General features: G+C 40.7%; 1 protein-coding gene across 1 annotated transcript in view; it reads left to right on the top strand.

Annotated features, from left to right (window-relative positions):
• LOC126341185 (small subunit processome component 20 homolog) overlaps window positions 1–14,914 on the top strand; it is a 219,754-nt gene that overhangs the window by 68,681 nt on the left and 136,159 nt on the right. Inside the window, exons 10-14 of the mRNA XM_050001756.1 lie at window positions 6,822–6,981; window positions 9,515–9,712; window positions 10,739–10,915; window positions 10,997–11,122; window positions 11,325–11,491. Of these exons, the coding sequence (XP_049857713.1) occupies window positions 6,822–6,981; window positions 9,515–9,712; window positions 10,739–10,915; window positions 10,997–11,122; window positions 11,325–11,491 (828 nt within the window). The remainder of the gene's footprint in view (window positions 1–6,821; window positions 6,982–9,514; window positions 9,713–10,738; window positions 10,916–10,996; window positions 11,123–11,324; window positions 11,492–14,914) is intronic.

Here is a 14,914-nt window from a genome sequence, read left to right as displayed (position 1 = left end):
AGACGTGCAGACCGCGTGAGACGACGCTTCATCCAGTCCCAAACATGCTCAATGGGGGGCAGATCCGGAGATCTTGCTGGCCAGGGTAGTTGACTTACACCTTCTAGAGCACGTTGGGTGGCACGGGATACATGCGGACGTGCATTGTCCTGTTGGAACAGCAAGTTCCCTTGCCGGTGTAGGAATGGTAGAACGATGGGTTCGATGACGGTTTGGATGTACCGTGCACTATTCAGTGTCCCCTCGACGATCACCAGAGGTGTACGGCCAGTGTAGGAGATCGCTCCCCACACCATGATGCCGGGTGTTGGCCCTGTGTGCCTCGGTCGTATGCAGTCCTGATTGTGGCGCTCACCTACACGGCGCCAAACACGCATACAACCATCATTCGCATCAAGGCAGAAGCGACTCTCATCGCTGAAGACGACACGTCTCCATTCGTCCCTCCATTCACTCCTGTCGCGACACCACTGGAGGCGGGCTGCACGATGTTGGGGCGTGAGCGGAAGACGGCCTAACGGTGTGTGGGACCGTAGCCCAGCTTCATGGAGACGGTTGCGAATGGTCCTTGCCAATACCCCAGGAGCAACAGTGTCCCTAATTTGCTGGTAAGTGGCGGTGCGGTCCCCTACGGCACTGCGTAGGATCCTACGGTCTTGGCGTGCATCCGTGCGTCGCTGCGGTCCGGTCCCAGGTCGACGGGCACGTGCACCTTCCGCCGACCACTGGTGACAACATCGATGTACTGTGGAGACCTCATGCCCCACGTGTTGAGCATTCGGCTGTACGTCCACCCGGCCTCCCGCATGCCCACTATACGCCCTCGCTCAAAGTCCGACAACTGCACATACGGTTCACGTCCACGCTGTCGCGGCATGCTACCAGTGTTAAAGACTGCGATGGAGCTCCGTATGCCACGGCAAACTGGCTGACACTGACGGCGGCGGTGCACAAATGCTGCGCAGCTAGCGCCATTCGACGGCCAACACCGCGGTTCCTGGTGTGTCCGCTGTGCCGTGCGTGTGATCATTGCTTGTACAGCCCTCTCGCAGTGTCCGGAGCAAGTATGGTGGGTCTGACACACCGGTGTCAATGTGTTCTTTTTTCCATTTCCAGGAGTGTATTTCATTACAGGATAAACTACTACTAAGAGAGACAAATACGCCACCACCAGTTGCATGCAATCTATCCTTTCTAAACATCCTCTGTGCCTTTATAAAAATTTCAGCAGAATTTATCTCTGGCTTCAGCCAGCTTTCCGTGCCCATAACGATTTCAGCTTTGGTGCTTTCCATCAGCACTTGGAGTTCTGGTACTTTACGAACACAGCTACAACAGTTTAAAATTGCAGTACCAACTGCTGCTTGGTCCCCGCATGTCCTGACTTTGCCCTGTCTACACTTGCCCGAGGCCATCTAACCTAAAAAACTGCCCAGTCCATGCCACACAACCCCTGCTATTCGTCTAGCCACCTGTTGTGTGTAGTGGACTCCTGACCTATCCAGCAGAACCCAAAACCCCACCACCCTATGGCGCAAGTTGAGGAATCTGCAGCCTACACGGTCGCAGAACCGCCTCAGCCTCTGATTCAGGCCCTCCACTCGGCTCTGTACCAAAGGTCCGCAGTCAGTTCTGTCGACGATGCTGCAGATGGTGAGTTCTGCTTTCATTCCGCTAGCAAGACTGGCAGTCTTCACCAAATCAGATAGCCGCCGGAAACCATAGAGGATTTCCTCCGATCCATAGCGACACACATCATTGGTGCCGACATGAGTGACCACGTGCAGATTAGTGTACCCTGTACCTTTCATGGCATCCGGAAGGACCCTTTCTACATCTGGAATGACTCCCCTGTGTATGCACACAGAATGCACATTGGTTTTCTTCCCCTCGCTTGCAGCCATATCCCTAAGGGGCCCCATTACGCGCCTGACATTGGAGCTCCCAACAACCAGTACGCCCACTCTCTGCGACCGCCCGGATCTTGCAGACTGAGGGGCAACCTCTGGAACAGGATAAGTAGCCATGTCTGGCTGAAGATCAGTATCAGCCGGAGACAGAGCCTGAAACCAGTTTGTCAGACAAACTGGAGATGCCTTCCATTGAGCCCTCTGGAATGTATTTCGACCCCTGCCACACCTCAAGACGACCTCCCACTCTACCACGGGTGAGGGGACAGCCTCAATGTGGGCAGTATCCCAGGCAGCCGCAGCCGAAGTCCGATGGGGGGATGTGTGGGACGAGCTGGCCGTCCCCGACAAACCCCCGTCCGGACCCCTACAGCGATACCCATTGGCAACAGCCTCAAGCTGTGTGACTGAAGCCAACACTGCCTGAAGCTGGAAGCGAAGGGATGCCAACTCAGCTCGCATCCGAACACAGCAGTCGCAGTCCCTATCCATGCTAATTACTCTTGTGCAAAGAACTTCTGAACTAATCTACAGAGAGCACAAACAAATTGACACAAAATTTAAACAGTTATTAAAATACAAGATTGCCTAGTAAATGCAGTAATGCTGCTACTTGCGCACTGCTACACACTGCTCGCCGGCAGAAGGAGACTACGCGATTTTACACTATTCAGGTACTAAAACGCGATGCTACAACTCTCAAATACTATAATATCCCGGAAATTTGTGAATTAAACTATGCTAGTACCCAAAAACACGCAAAGAAATTAAGAATTAAACTATATAACAAATAAGTTAGCTAAGACTATATGACTTGCTGCTGGCAGCTGCTTATCCAAGGGTGGCAGGGAGCACACTCATTCTTAGATAAAACACAATGATCAGTAAATCTGTAATTTTTGAGAGTCTGCAGCTTGTAATCTAGTGGTTAGCATTGCTGCCTCGAGACCCAAGGGTCCCAGTTTCGATTCCAAGCTGGTTGGAGATTTTTTGTGCTCGGGGAGTGGGTGTCTGTGTTGTCCTCATCATTTCATCTCATCATCATTGATGCACAAGTGGCCAAAGTAGTGTCAAATAGAAAGACTTGCACTAGGCAGCTGAACTATCTCAGATGGCATCTGCTGGCCAGTAATGCCGTACTATAATTTCATTTCATGTCTAAGAATCCTCGTTTGTCCTTCCATGCCATGTTGTTTCACAAAAATCCTGAATTTGCACGATGTTCCAGTAGGAATAGTTAATATCTTAGAATGCGGTATTATAGATTAATTCAAGTAAAATGTTCCTTATGACATGGGTCCAACCAAGCAAGATGGTGCGGTGGTTAGCACACTAGACTCGCATTCGGGAGCATGGTGGTTCAAACCTTAATCCGGCTGTCCTAATTTAGGTTTTCCGTGGTTTCCCTAAATCATTTCAGGTAAATGCCGGGGTGGTTCCTTTGAGAGGGCACGGCCGACTTCCTACCCCATCCTTCCCTCTAACAATGGGACCAATGACCTCACTGTTTCATCCCATCCCCCAAATCAACCAACCAACCATGGGTCCAGTTTTTATTCATTACACAGAGATATGGCTGTTAAAAGATAACCCAAATATGTACTTTCAGAAGGTGTTAAGCAAAGGCAAATGATTAAGTTAATATTTGGTTTACATAAATTCCATTTCATACTTCAATACTCTTTTGAATTCTCTTGACAACGCTTTGTGTAGTTCTTATGAGGTTCTCTTGGTATTTGTTTGTGAGAGCAGCACTGATCATAATCTAAATGATCAGTTTATCTCCTGTGTGTACTTGTTTTTAGTTATCTGCACGTTTCAGCCATCACTACAGGCAAAAATCCAAAGTGGGTAAGATTTTGGGACTGTGGTGGTCAAGAAACATGTCTACTTGGGCCAATTCCTCTTCCAGAGAATGTTAGATTTAGGTGATGTGTCACCTGATGACTAGAATATGGAGAGGCCCCATCATGCTGGAAAACAGAATCATCCTTCTACATCTACATGATGTAGCATAACAGACCTCTTCTAATACTGCTGGAAGAATGCCTAGATAATGAAGTCTGTGAGACGATGCTGTTACACAACAGAACCAAAGAGCTGACTGTCCGTCATACCACACCACACATCACGGAGAAGTATTCTTCAAAATGTGTCTCCACAGAGGCATACAATTTTTCGTCAGATCTCCAGTGTGACCTACGAATGTTACTTGTACCATTGTAGATGAAAGTGGCTTCATCAGTAAGCCCCATTAATAGGCTCACTTGGCAGCTTATAAGTAGCCAGTGACAAACACCTGGTCATTTGCCTTCATCTGTTTTCTTGAAGGTGTTGAAATGATAATGCTAGATGCCATACATGTTTAATATCTGCCTTAATTTTGCATGTGTTTTTATTGAAGGACTGCATTGTACCAACTGAATAAGCTTGCCTACTTAATCTACACTATGTTTATTTCCACATTCAGATGAAAAATGAGTGCTGGGCACTGCCCCAGCCTCTTGCAATTTTAGGGGAAGTGTAAGTAAACACTCTTCAATGTGGTACTCTTACAAGTAGGAAATCATTTACCATATTCCTTACAAGCAGCATTGTTTCCATTACAAACCCCCATACACAAATACCACAATTAAATTGAAATTATGTCGAAAAATTCAATGAACTTAAGTTCAATTCAGTAAACTCAAATCAGCTTCACAACTTGAACTTCCAAACAAAAATGACTAACAGTAAATAAATCCATAGCAACGGGACTACCAACATGCAAAATGAGAATTCGTATCTGTAACCAGCTGTATCTCATAAACAATAAAATTGAATACATGTTATACGAAATGCTTTATTAAAATTAGTCTGTACTACCACATCCAAAAATATGTCCTGTTTTTTTCTGAAACACCCAGTACAATAACATCAAATCATCAACAGCTCTCCTATTAGTGAGATGTTACCCACCCTCCTATTCCTCTTTGTGTAATCCAATGAAAACAATTGATTTTTGACAATATAATATTAATTGGATCAATAAAAAATCTACTCACCAAGCATTGGCAGAATACATACATAAAAGATTATAATTAAGCAAGCTTTTGGAGCCAGTGGCTCCTACTTCAGGTAGAAGAGTTGAAAAGGAAGGAAGAGGGGTGAAGGAAAATAACTGGAGAGGTCTAGGAAAAAGGGGTAGATTTCGTAAAAGTCACCCAGAACTGCGTGTCAGGGGAGACTTATTGGCCCTGATGAGAACCAAAGACTGATTGTTGTGGACTGCACCGGATGAGATCTGAAAACCTGAGAGCGTAAAGGAGGTAGACAGGGTAATATGCAAGACAGAGATTACTGCTGAAACATTGTGTACAAATTAATAAGCGTAAATGTAAATTAAGCCAGATGGGCAAGGACAGGTTTAGCACTAATTGCCACCTGTGGAATTCTGATAAACTAGTTCTGGGGGAAGCGTAACAATTGCCATTTTGTAGAGCATGCTCTGCAACTGGATATTGTGTGTTGCCATTATACATACTTTGCCTACGCCCATTCATCATAACTGATAATTTGCTGTTAGTCATGCAAATGGAACAAGGTGAACAATGTTTATATAACACAGGTCATATACCAGCTGTTATGTAAATGGTGTTCGGTCTTTTACATTGACATGACCACCATCAAATTCTCAGCTAGGATGGATGGGCTTACGCAGAGGGTGTATACTGGCAATGCACAGTATCTTTTTGCAGAGCATGCTTTACAACATGACAATAAAGACATCATTGCCTGTTTCATCATTCACCCCATCTGGATTCTTCCACCCCCCCCCCCCCCCACCCCCACCACGACACTAGTTTCTCAGAACACCGCAGTTGGGAACTAGCGCTAAACATGTCCTTGGTTCTCACCATCCACCTGGCCTTAATTTATGTTAATTTCTTCAATCTCGGCATTTCTTCACAGTAACTACTCCTTTTTTCACCCTGTTTAATTTTCTACATCTTTCATTTTCTTACCTGTCTATTTTTCGCCATCCCTCTCCTGCTTCAGTTACATACAGTGTTCTTGGCTTTACACTCTTATTAAATTGTACACTGTTTTATCAGTAATCTCTGTTTGCATACTACCTTGTCTTTCCCCTTTAATCTCCCAGATTTTCAGATATTGTCCAGTGCAGTCTCCAACAATCAGTCTTTCCTTCTTATCCCATCCAGTGAGTCTCCCATGACCCGTGGTTCTGGGTGACTTTTCCGAACTATACTTATTTTCCTAGATCTATCCAGTCCTATTCTTTCACCCCTATTCGTTCCCCTTCAACCCTTCTGCCACTGGCTCTGAAAGGTTGCCTAATTATAACCTCCTTTTATATGTGAGTTCCACCACCACTTGGTGAGTAGAGTTTTTGTCTGTCTAACTACACTATCTTAGCATGTTCCACATTATGACCCTTACTTGTATGACACTATACTTTTTGTTTGTGCCACATTTTGATCATCCACATACCAATTGTAGCCACAAATTTTACACTTCCCCTGTCCATTCAGGCCCAAGGGGAAACTTGGTATCAGTATGCAGATACTCATAATTTGTGCTTTTTTCCTTATGTGGAATTTCTGCATCAGTATATTGATTCATAAACTATACTGATCAGGTGAAAAATGCTCCAGATCCAGTATATCAGGTCTTAATAGCCACTGTTCTTGCAGAATGCCCTAAACAAATCAATGTTTCTTTGTTCCACAGTGGTATTTGTACCAAATGTTTCCTCAGCCAATATCTCTTGAAAAAAATACACTCATCATAGTACACTTTTGCATTTTCACTTACTATAGTTGAAAATTTTTTTAGTGTTTGCTGTAAGCTGTATTATTATTGTCTAAGGTTAATTATAATGATGGCCTTAAAATATTCTTTTTATTTCAGATGAATTTCTGCAGTTGTCATATGTGTCTCTGAATGAGATGAATGATAAGCCTGATTATGTAAATTACCGCATTTTGCTTTGGAAAACATTTGCAGAATTCCCAGAAATATGTGAAGTAAAAAATAAGGAAGTATCTCCAATTTTCTTATCTTTCGTGGAGTAAGTGGTTTCCTTGTTTCTGTACTCTAAAGCACATTTTTTACTTCTACAGTAATAACAGAATTAATTTTTAGTGAAAGCAGCTGTATTCATTTGTACAAAAAATGGAGACTTCACTACGTGGCAAGCATTAGTGTTCATTGTTTTATTTTTTTTTTAATACCAAATTTGTTATGCTCATGTAACTGTTCTTTGTTTGGCCAGGAATATTGTGGTCACATCAGAACTTAAACAAATGAACTACAACTTTCAGAATACTAAAGGCCAAAGCTGTGAAACTTATGGCTTTATTTATTTATTTTTCAAGTTATGTAGGACCATGCAAGGCAGTGCTACTGGTCATGTAACAAATCAGTACATATTGCAGAATGCTGATTTGAAAATTTACAAACAAAAGACTTAAACACCAAAAAATTATGATAGAGTATATAAGTAAACAACACATTTCAAAGAAAAGTTCTTAGCTACTCCAGGGAATTATACATAAGCATAAGCATATATGAAGCACTAAGAGAATGGAACAGTTGAAATTCCATATCTACATGTATATTCACAAACCATGTAATGGTATGTGGTAGAAAGTACTTTGTGCACTACTGTTATCCCCCCCTTCCCCAAGCCCCTCTAATTCATGTTCCATTCGCAAATAGTGCACTGTTAAGAGGACTGTCAGTGGAGCTTGTCGTGCTCTGTCTGTCACTGGAGCTGGATGAACATTTCTGTGACAGTTTTGCACTCACTAAATGAATATGTGACAAAACATTGTGTTATAATTTTTATCTCCTCTGTCTTCTTTATTAATCCTACCTGACAAGGATCCTAGACTGATGAGCAGTACTCAAGAAATGGTCAATCCAGAGTCTTGTATGCTACCTCTGTTATAGGTGAATTACATTTCTTTCGAATTCTTCCAATAACTGTGGATGCATACTCTTATAGGTATAACAGTAGTTACTGTTTGTGTTTATAAACTATCGTGCAATCTAACGACAATGGGTATTCCCACTTGTTAATATGCAGTACATTTCATTTATTTATGTTGAGGGTCAGTTGCTTGTTCCTGGATCAAGTGCTGGCTCTTTGCAGGTCTTCCTTCATTTTTCTACAATTTTTTAGCATTTCTAGGTTTCATATGTACAACTGTATCTGCTAGTTGTTTCACACAGTTTCCCATGTTATTCGCCAGATGGTTCGAATATTATGATCACTAACAGTGTTACAACACTCCCTTGGAGTGTTCTCAAAGTTTCTTATGGGGTTATATCTGTAAAAGTGTCGTTAGTTCTAATCTGATATTATGTAACCACTGAACTTGAGAGATTTCATTTTTCATGGAATAATTTTATTACTGTTAGTGCCGTGTTCAAAGCTTCAAAGGATCTATTTATTGCATGAGTTGCATCTAAAGCACATTTTTGAAATCTCATTGGTCAGTAATCACTCTGACCCCATACTTAAATTGCCAATATAATTGAATTTTGGACTCAAATGGTATTCATTGGGGACTGAATGAAAACTTGATATTGTGTTTATACTCTTTTATTGGAGTATATGGTAACTCAGACAAACAATATAACTAATATAATATACCTTATTGCTTTTCACATTTAATGGCTTCTTTATTATGTTGGAAGAAGAAATTATACAGGTTTTTTCCCATGTTTATATGGCTGTTAAAAGATTGGTTTGAATACTTCCAGTAACTAATTTTTATTACAATTCTGATTATATATCTCTTATCACAAATGATTTTCTGGGGATTTATTAAAGGTTAGGTTCTGAGTTGCAGTGCATCTACGGTTAGTATCAGAGATAGGGACATCTTATGGATCCAGTGAGGTATACTGTTCATCTAGAGACCAGATAAAGGCAACAGTCTGAGGATCATGTGTGAATACTTTTTGTTGTCTGCTGTAAGGCTTTGTGGGACACATGGTATAAAATTGATGATAACAGCTGAGAGCAATTTAATTACCATGTTGAAATTCAGATTCTGCAACAACTCAATTTATTGAACAAAGCTGAATACTTCATGCACTTAGTATGCACACCATAAATTAAAGAAGTAAATGAATGAGGTGCAAACTATAGTACACAGCTGGAGACCTCATTGAGAAGTGTGTACAGTAGTAACTTTGTATCATAAAGAGGAGACTAGGACTTTATGGTAGAAATTAGAAGGGAATCAAATAGTGAGTTTGAAAGTGTAGAATAAAGAATAAAGGGAAAAGTTTAGATAAAGCAGTTCTCGTAGTAATACAAGTAGATAAACAGAATGGAGTGAAGATGGTTCCAAAGGAGGGATGGACGAGGGGGGGGGGGGGGGAGAGAGAGAGAGAGAGAGAGAGATATGCAATAATTTATGCTCAATTTATTAATAAGGTAGTTTTGTTGTACTGAATTGAAAATAGGCGAATAAAAAATATACATTGTGACTATCGATAATAAATTCTTCAGAAAAAAATAATGTATCAGTTTTTCTACATAATACTCGCAATTACTGACTTGTAACACACTATTTGTTTGTCTCCAGGGATGAATTTTTTAGAACAAATGTACAGGAAGCAAAAACTGTGAATATTAAAAGAAAAGATACAGCGTTGCAGACAGATACACTGACAAATGAGAATGAAAGCTCAGGTGACAGTGAAGAAGAACCAGAAGAAGCTGTGATTGATCAAGAAATCACTTTTCCAAAAGAAAGAACAATGAGTGCTAAAGAGTTTGTGAGGTAACTGTATTTTAAATCCACAGTAACCTAAGACTTAAAATCAGTACGCACTTATAGTCATAAGAAAAGTTATAATTTAAGCTTTTATCAGAAGACTCAGTAAGCACTTACATGCATAAGAAAAGTTGATTCTCATGGCGTGAACTGTATTGACTGTGGTGGGTAGTTTTCCTGTCGAAATAGTGATTTTCAAGCAATGGAAACTCCATGTAGGAATATCAACAATGTAGGAAACGACAGATTGCTACTTACTGTAAAGAAGACAAGTTGCAGACAGGCACAATTAAAAGACACTTACAGTAAGCTTTCTGACACAGCCTTCATTGAAAAAAGAAGAATACATGCCATTCATACACGCAAACTTCATGCACATATGACCGCCAACTCCAGAATCTCGGGTCGGAATGCAACTACTACGTGGGATGCAAGCAACAATCCGGAAGGGGCAGGAAAGGGGAAGGGATATCACCTCCGTGCCCCACAATTTCCAGATGCTGCACCTGTTGGTATTCTGTTCCCTGCACACTCCATTAGACAGTGTTTGTCTCTCAGCCCTCCTGTACACTACTATCCCTTCCCCTCCCCCTTCCCCCTCCATATTGCTGCTTGCATCCCACGTGATAGTTGCATCCTGGCCCGAGATGCTGGAGTTGGCAGTCATGTGAGCATGAGGTATTCTTGCTTGTGTGTATGAATGGTGTGTGTTTCTCTCTTGCAGATGAAAGCTGTGGCCGAAAGCTCCATGCAAGTGTCTTTTAATTGAGTCTGTCTGAAACTTAATGTGTCTTCTGTACAGTAAGTAGCAATCTGTCTTTTCCTACATTGTTGAAATAGTGACTGTCTTGGGTGATGCTACCCATTTGTTCTCAGGTTAAATATTGAAACATATGCAATGTTCTCCATTTATTATGTATTAGAATCATTACAATTTTAATGAAGTCTAATGTAGGCAGCTAGTTTTTAACTAACTTTGCATTATGTGGAAATACATTGTAATATTTATTAAGTCCACTACCTTTGTCACAGGACTCTTGCTGCACATATGAGTGTCTTTGCAAAACTTCGGAATCCAAAAGCAATTTTTAGAGAATCAGAGTTAAGTAAGTTGTATTATGATCTGCTGATGCACAAAAATCACGATGTCCAGAAGCTGGCACTCAGCTGCTTGCTTACATATAAACACAAGTTTCTTCTTCCATACCAGTAAGTACCATAATTTTTTCTTTATCATGTGAAATACATCAACTGTCTGTCAGAACAAAATGACACCTTTTTTTGTTCTAGGCCTAATTTGTTCAACTTGTTAGATGATAAAACATTCAAAAGTGAAATAACTATGTTTCGCATTGACAAGGAAAGTGACGTAATTCAAACTGAACATCGTGACAAACTTATACCTATAATTATGAGGTAAGTCATACAGATACCTATAAACAGTTCATCTAGTGAACAAACTAACAATAGAAAATGTAAAACTGTAAATATACTATTTCAGCAGAACTTATTACAGCAGCATAGCTGCTTGATTATTACTGAAACAGAAATGCACCTACAGTGTCTCTAACTCTCAGTGTAATAATAACCTTTTTCTCATTAACAAATTGTATTCCAGGATAGTCTACAGTAAAATGCTGACAAAAACTGGTTCAAAATCTACAGGCAAAGCAGCAGCACAGCTACGTCGATCTTTAGTTTTGAGGTTTCTGGCTGGCTGTCATGAGAATGAATTGATGATATTTGTGCAAATGGCTTTCAAAAATTTAGTGGACCACCTAAAAGGTGAAGAAAACTCTTTTGAATCCTGTAATTTGCAATTTATTTGTTTCTTTACTATTGTACTTTTGTTATTTTCACCTACTTTAAGTAAATTATCTTTGTGTGTGTACATGCCAGAAGCACCTTCAGTAGTATAGCAGGTGACACATTATTGATAAACAAGGGAAACTTATTCTCTCTCTCTCTCTCTCTCTCTCTCTCTCTCTCTCTCTCTCTCTATCTATCTATGTATCTATCTATGTACACTAAACGCTCGCTAATCCAGCCATTCCTGGTACATATGGGTGCCGGATTAGTCGAAGTGCCGGGCTATTGAGTGTCTGTAATTCATTTTATTCATTTATTTTGAAAACCTAGGGGATATCGTGTATTGTACTTTATTAAACCGAAGGATACAATTTTGAAACACAGAAGATATACTTTATTAAATCCAAAAATATATTAATTTTCAAAGAAAACTTAGTCCTTGAGTGTGTACTGTACATAATTATACAATCGTATCACTCACTATGAAACATGTTCCTAATTTTTAACTGTCAATGATGATAAGTGACGGTGCCATGCTTTATCACACAACTCCTTTACAAGCATTACATCAATACTGTATGTATCTGGTTGTTGCATAATGCACTCCAGGAGCACCTCAGCAGCTTCACCACCAACAGTGTGAGAAATCTTCATGCTCTCTGTTCCTGTGTCCTCTTGCACACTTTTAATTATTTATTTATCTGTTAAAGTTTGGTCCGTATCATAATTTTCCTCATTAGCCACTTTGTAACATCATCATCATCATCATCATCAATTTCTTCTCCTGGAAGGTTGTGGAACATGTCAGTGTACAAAGTAATTGATAATTCCAAATTGACTGACTCATCACTGGCACTCACTACTTGATCCAAACTGGCATCAATGATTGTTGTTGTTGTGGTCTTCAGTCGTGAGACTGGTTTGATGCAGCTAACCATGCTTCTCTATCCTGTGCAAGCTTCTTCATCTCCCAGTACTTACTGCAACCTACATCCTTCTGAATCTGCTTAGTGTATTCATCTCCTGGTCTCCCTCTACGATTTTTAACCTCCACGCTGCTCTCCAATACTAAACTGGTGATCCCTTGATGCCTCACAACATGTCCTACCAACCGGTTCCTTCTTCTTGTCAGGTTGTGCCACAAACTCCTCTTCTCCCCAATTCTATTCAATACCTCCTCATTAGTTATGTGATCTACCCATCTAATCTTCAGCATTCTTCTGTAGCACCACATTTCGAAAGCTTTTATTCTCTTCTTGTTCAAACCATTTATCATCCATGTTTCACTTCCATACATGGCTACACTCCATACAAATACTTTCAGAAGCAACTTCCTGAGGCTTAAATCTATACTCGATGTTAACAAATTTCTCTTCTTCAGAAACGCTTTCCTTGCCATTGCCAGTCTACATTTCGTATCCTCTCTACTTCAACCATCATCAGTTATTTTGCTCCCCAAATAGCAAAACTCCTTTACTGCTTTAAGTGGCTCATTTCCTAATCTAATTCCCTCAGCGTCACCTGACTTAATTCGACTACATTCCATTATCCTCGTTTTGCTTTTGTTGATATTCATCTTATACCCTACTTTCAACACACTATCCATTCCATTCAACTGCTCTTACAAGCCCTTTGCTGTCTCTGACAGAATTACAATGTCGTTGGCAAACCTCATAGTTTTTATTTCTTCTCCATGGATTTTAATACCTACTCCGAATTTTTCTTTTGTTTCCTTAACTGCTTGCTCAATATACAGATTGAACAACATCGGGGAGAGACTACAACCCTGTCTCACTCCCTTCCCAACCACTGCTTTCCTTTCATGCCCTTCGATTCTCATAACTGCCAGCTGCTGTCTGTACAAATTGTAAATAGCTTTTCGCTCCCTGTATTTTACCCCTGACACCTTCAGAATTTGAAAGAGAGTATTCCAGTCAACATTGTCGAAAGCTTTCTCTAAGTCTACAAATGCTAGAAATGTAGGTTTGCCTTTCCTTAATCTATTTTCTAAGATAGTCGTAGTGTCAGTATTGCCTCATGTGTTCCAATATTTCTACGGAATCCAAACTGATCTTCCCCGAGGTCGGCTTCTACCAGTTTTTCCATTTGTCTGCAAAGAATTCGCATTAGTATTTTGCAGCCGTGATTTATTAAACTGATAGTTCGGTAATTCTCACATCTGCCAACACCTGCTTTCTTTGGGATTGGAATTATTATATTCTTCTTGAAGGGTATTTCACCTGTCTCATACCTCTTGCTCATTAGATGGTAGAGTTTTGTCAGGACTGGTTCTCCCAAGGTCGGCAGTAGTTCTAATGGAATGTTGTCTACTCCCGGGGCCTTGTTTCAACCCAGGTCTTCAGTGCTCTGTCAAACTCTTCACGCAGTATCGTATCTCCCATTTCATCTTCATCTACATCCTCTTCCATTTCCATAATACTGTCCTCAAGTACATCGCCCTTTGATAGACCCTCTATATACTCCTTCTACCTTTCTGCTTTCACTTCTTTGCTTAGTACTGGGTTTCCATCTGAGCTCTTGATATTCATACAAGTGGCTCTCATTTCTCCAAAGGTCTCTTTAATTTTTCTGTAGGCAGTATCTATCTTACCCCTAGTGGGATAAGCCTCTACATCCTTACATCTGTTCTCTAGCCATCCCTGCTGAGCCATTTTGCACTTCCTGTCAATCTCATTTTTGAGATTTTGTATTCCTTTTTGCCTGCTTCATTTACTGTATTTTTATATTTTCTCCTTCCATCAATTAAATTCAATATTTCTTCTGTTACCCAAGGATTTCTACTGCCTTCACTACTTCATCCCACAGAGCTACCCATTCTTCTTCTACTGTATTTCTTTCCCCCCATTCCTGTCAATTGTTCCCTTATGCTCTCCATGAAACTCTGTACAACCTCTGGTTTAACCAGTTTATCCAGGTCCCATCTCCTTAAATTCCCACCTTTTTGCAGTTTCTTCAGTTTTAATCTCTACTTCATAACCAATAGATTGTGGTCAGAGTCCACATGTGCCCCTGGAAATGTCTTACAATTTAAAACCTGGTTCCTAAATCATCAATGGATGGCCACAATTTTCTCTGGGTCTTCATTATGGTAGCGCTCTCCTCTTTATCACATGCTCCGGCTGCTTGGAAAACATCATCATGTATGTTAATTGCTTTCCAAGTCATCACCATAGTCTCGATAGTCATTTTCATTTTAGTTCAGCAAGGAGACGAGAAGTGGATGCCGATAATGAAGTTTAATTGATTCCAAAATTCCCTGGTCATGGGCTGAATTAGTGATGTCACATTGGGTGTGAGAGAAAATGCTTGTATACCACCAGACTTAAGAGAAACATCTGAAGGATGACTGGGAGCATTGTCAGTTATAAGGATAGCTTT

This window comes from Schistocerca gregaria, chromosome 1 (assembly GCF_023897955.1).
Source record: "Schistocerca gregaria isolate iqSchGreg1 chromosome 1, iqSchGreg1.2, whole genome shotgun sequence".
Taxonomy (NCBI): Eukaryota; Metazoa; Arthropoda; class Insecta; order Orthoptera; family Acrididae; genus Schistocerca; species Schistocerca gregaria.
This window is presented reverse-complemented; position numbering and strand designations above follow the sequence as displayed.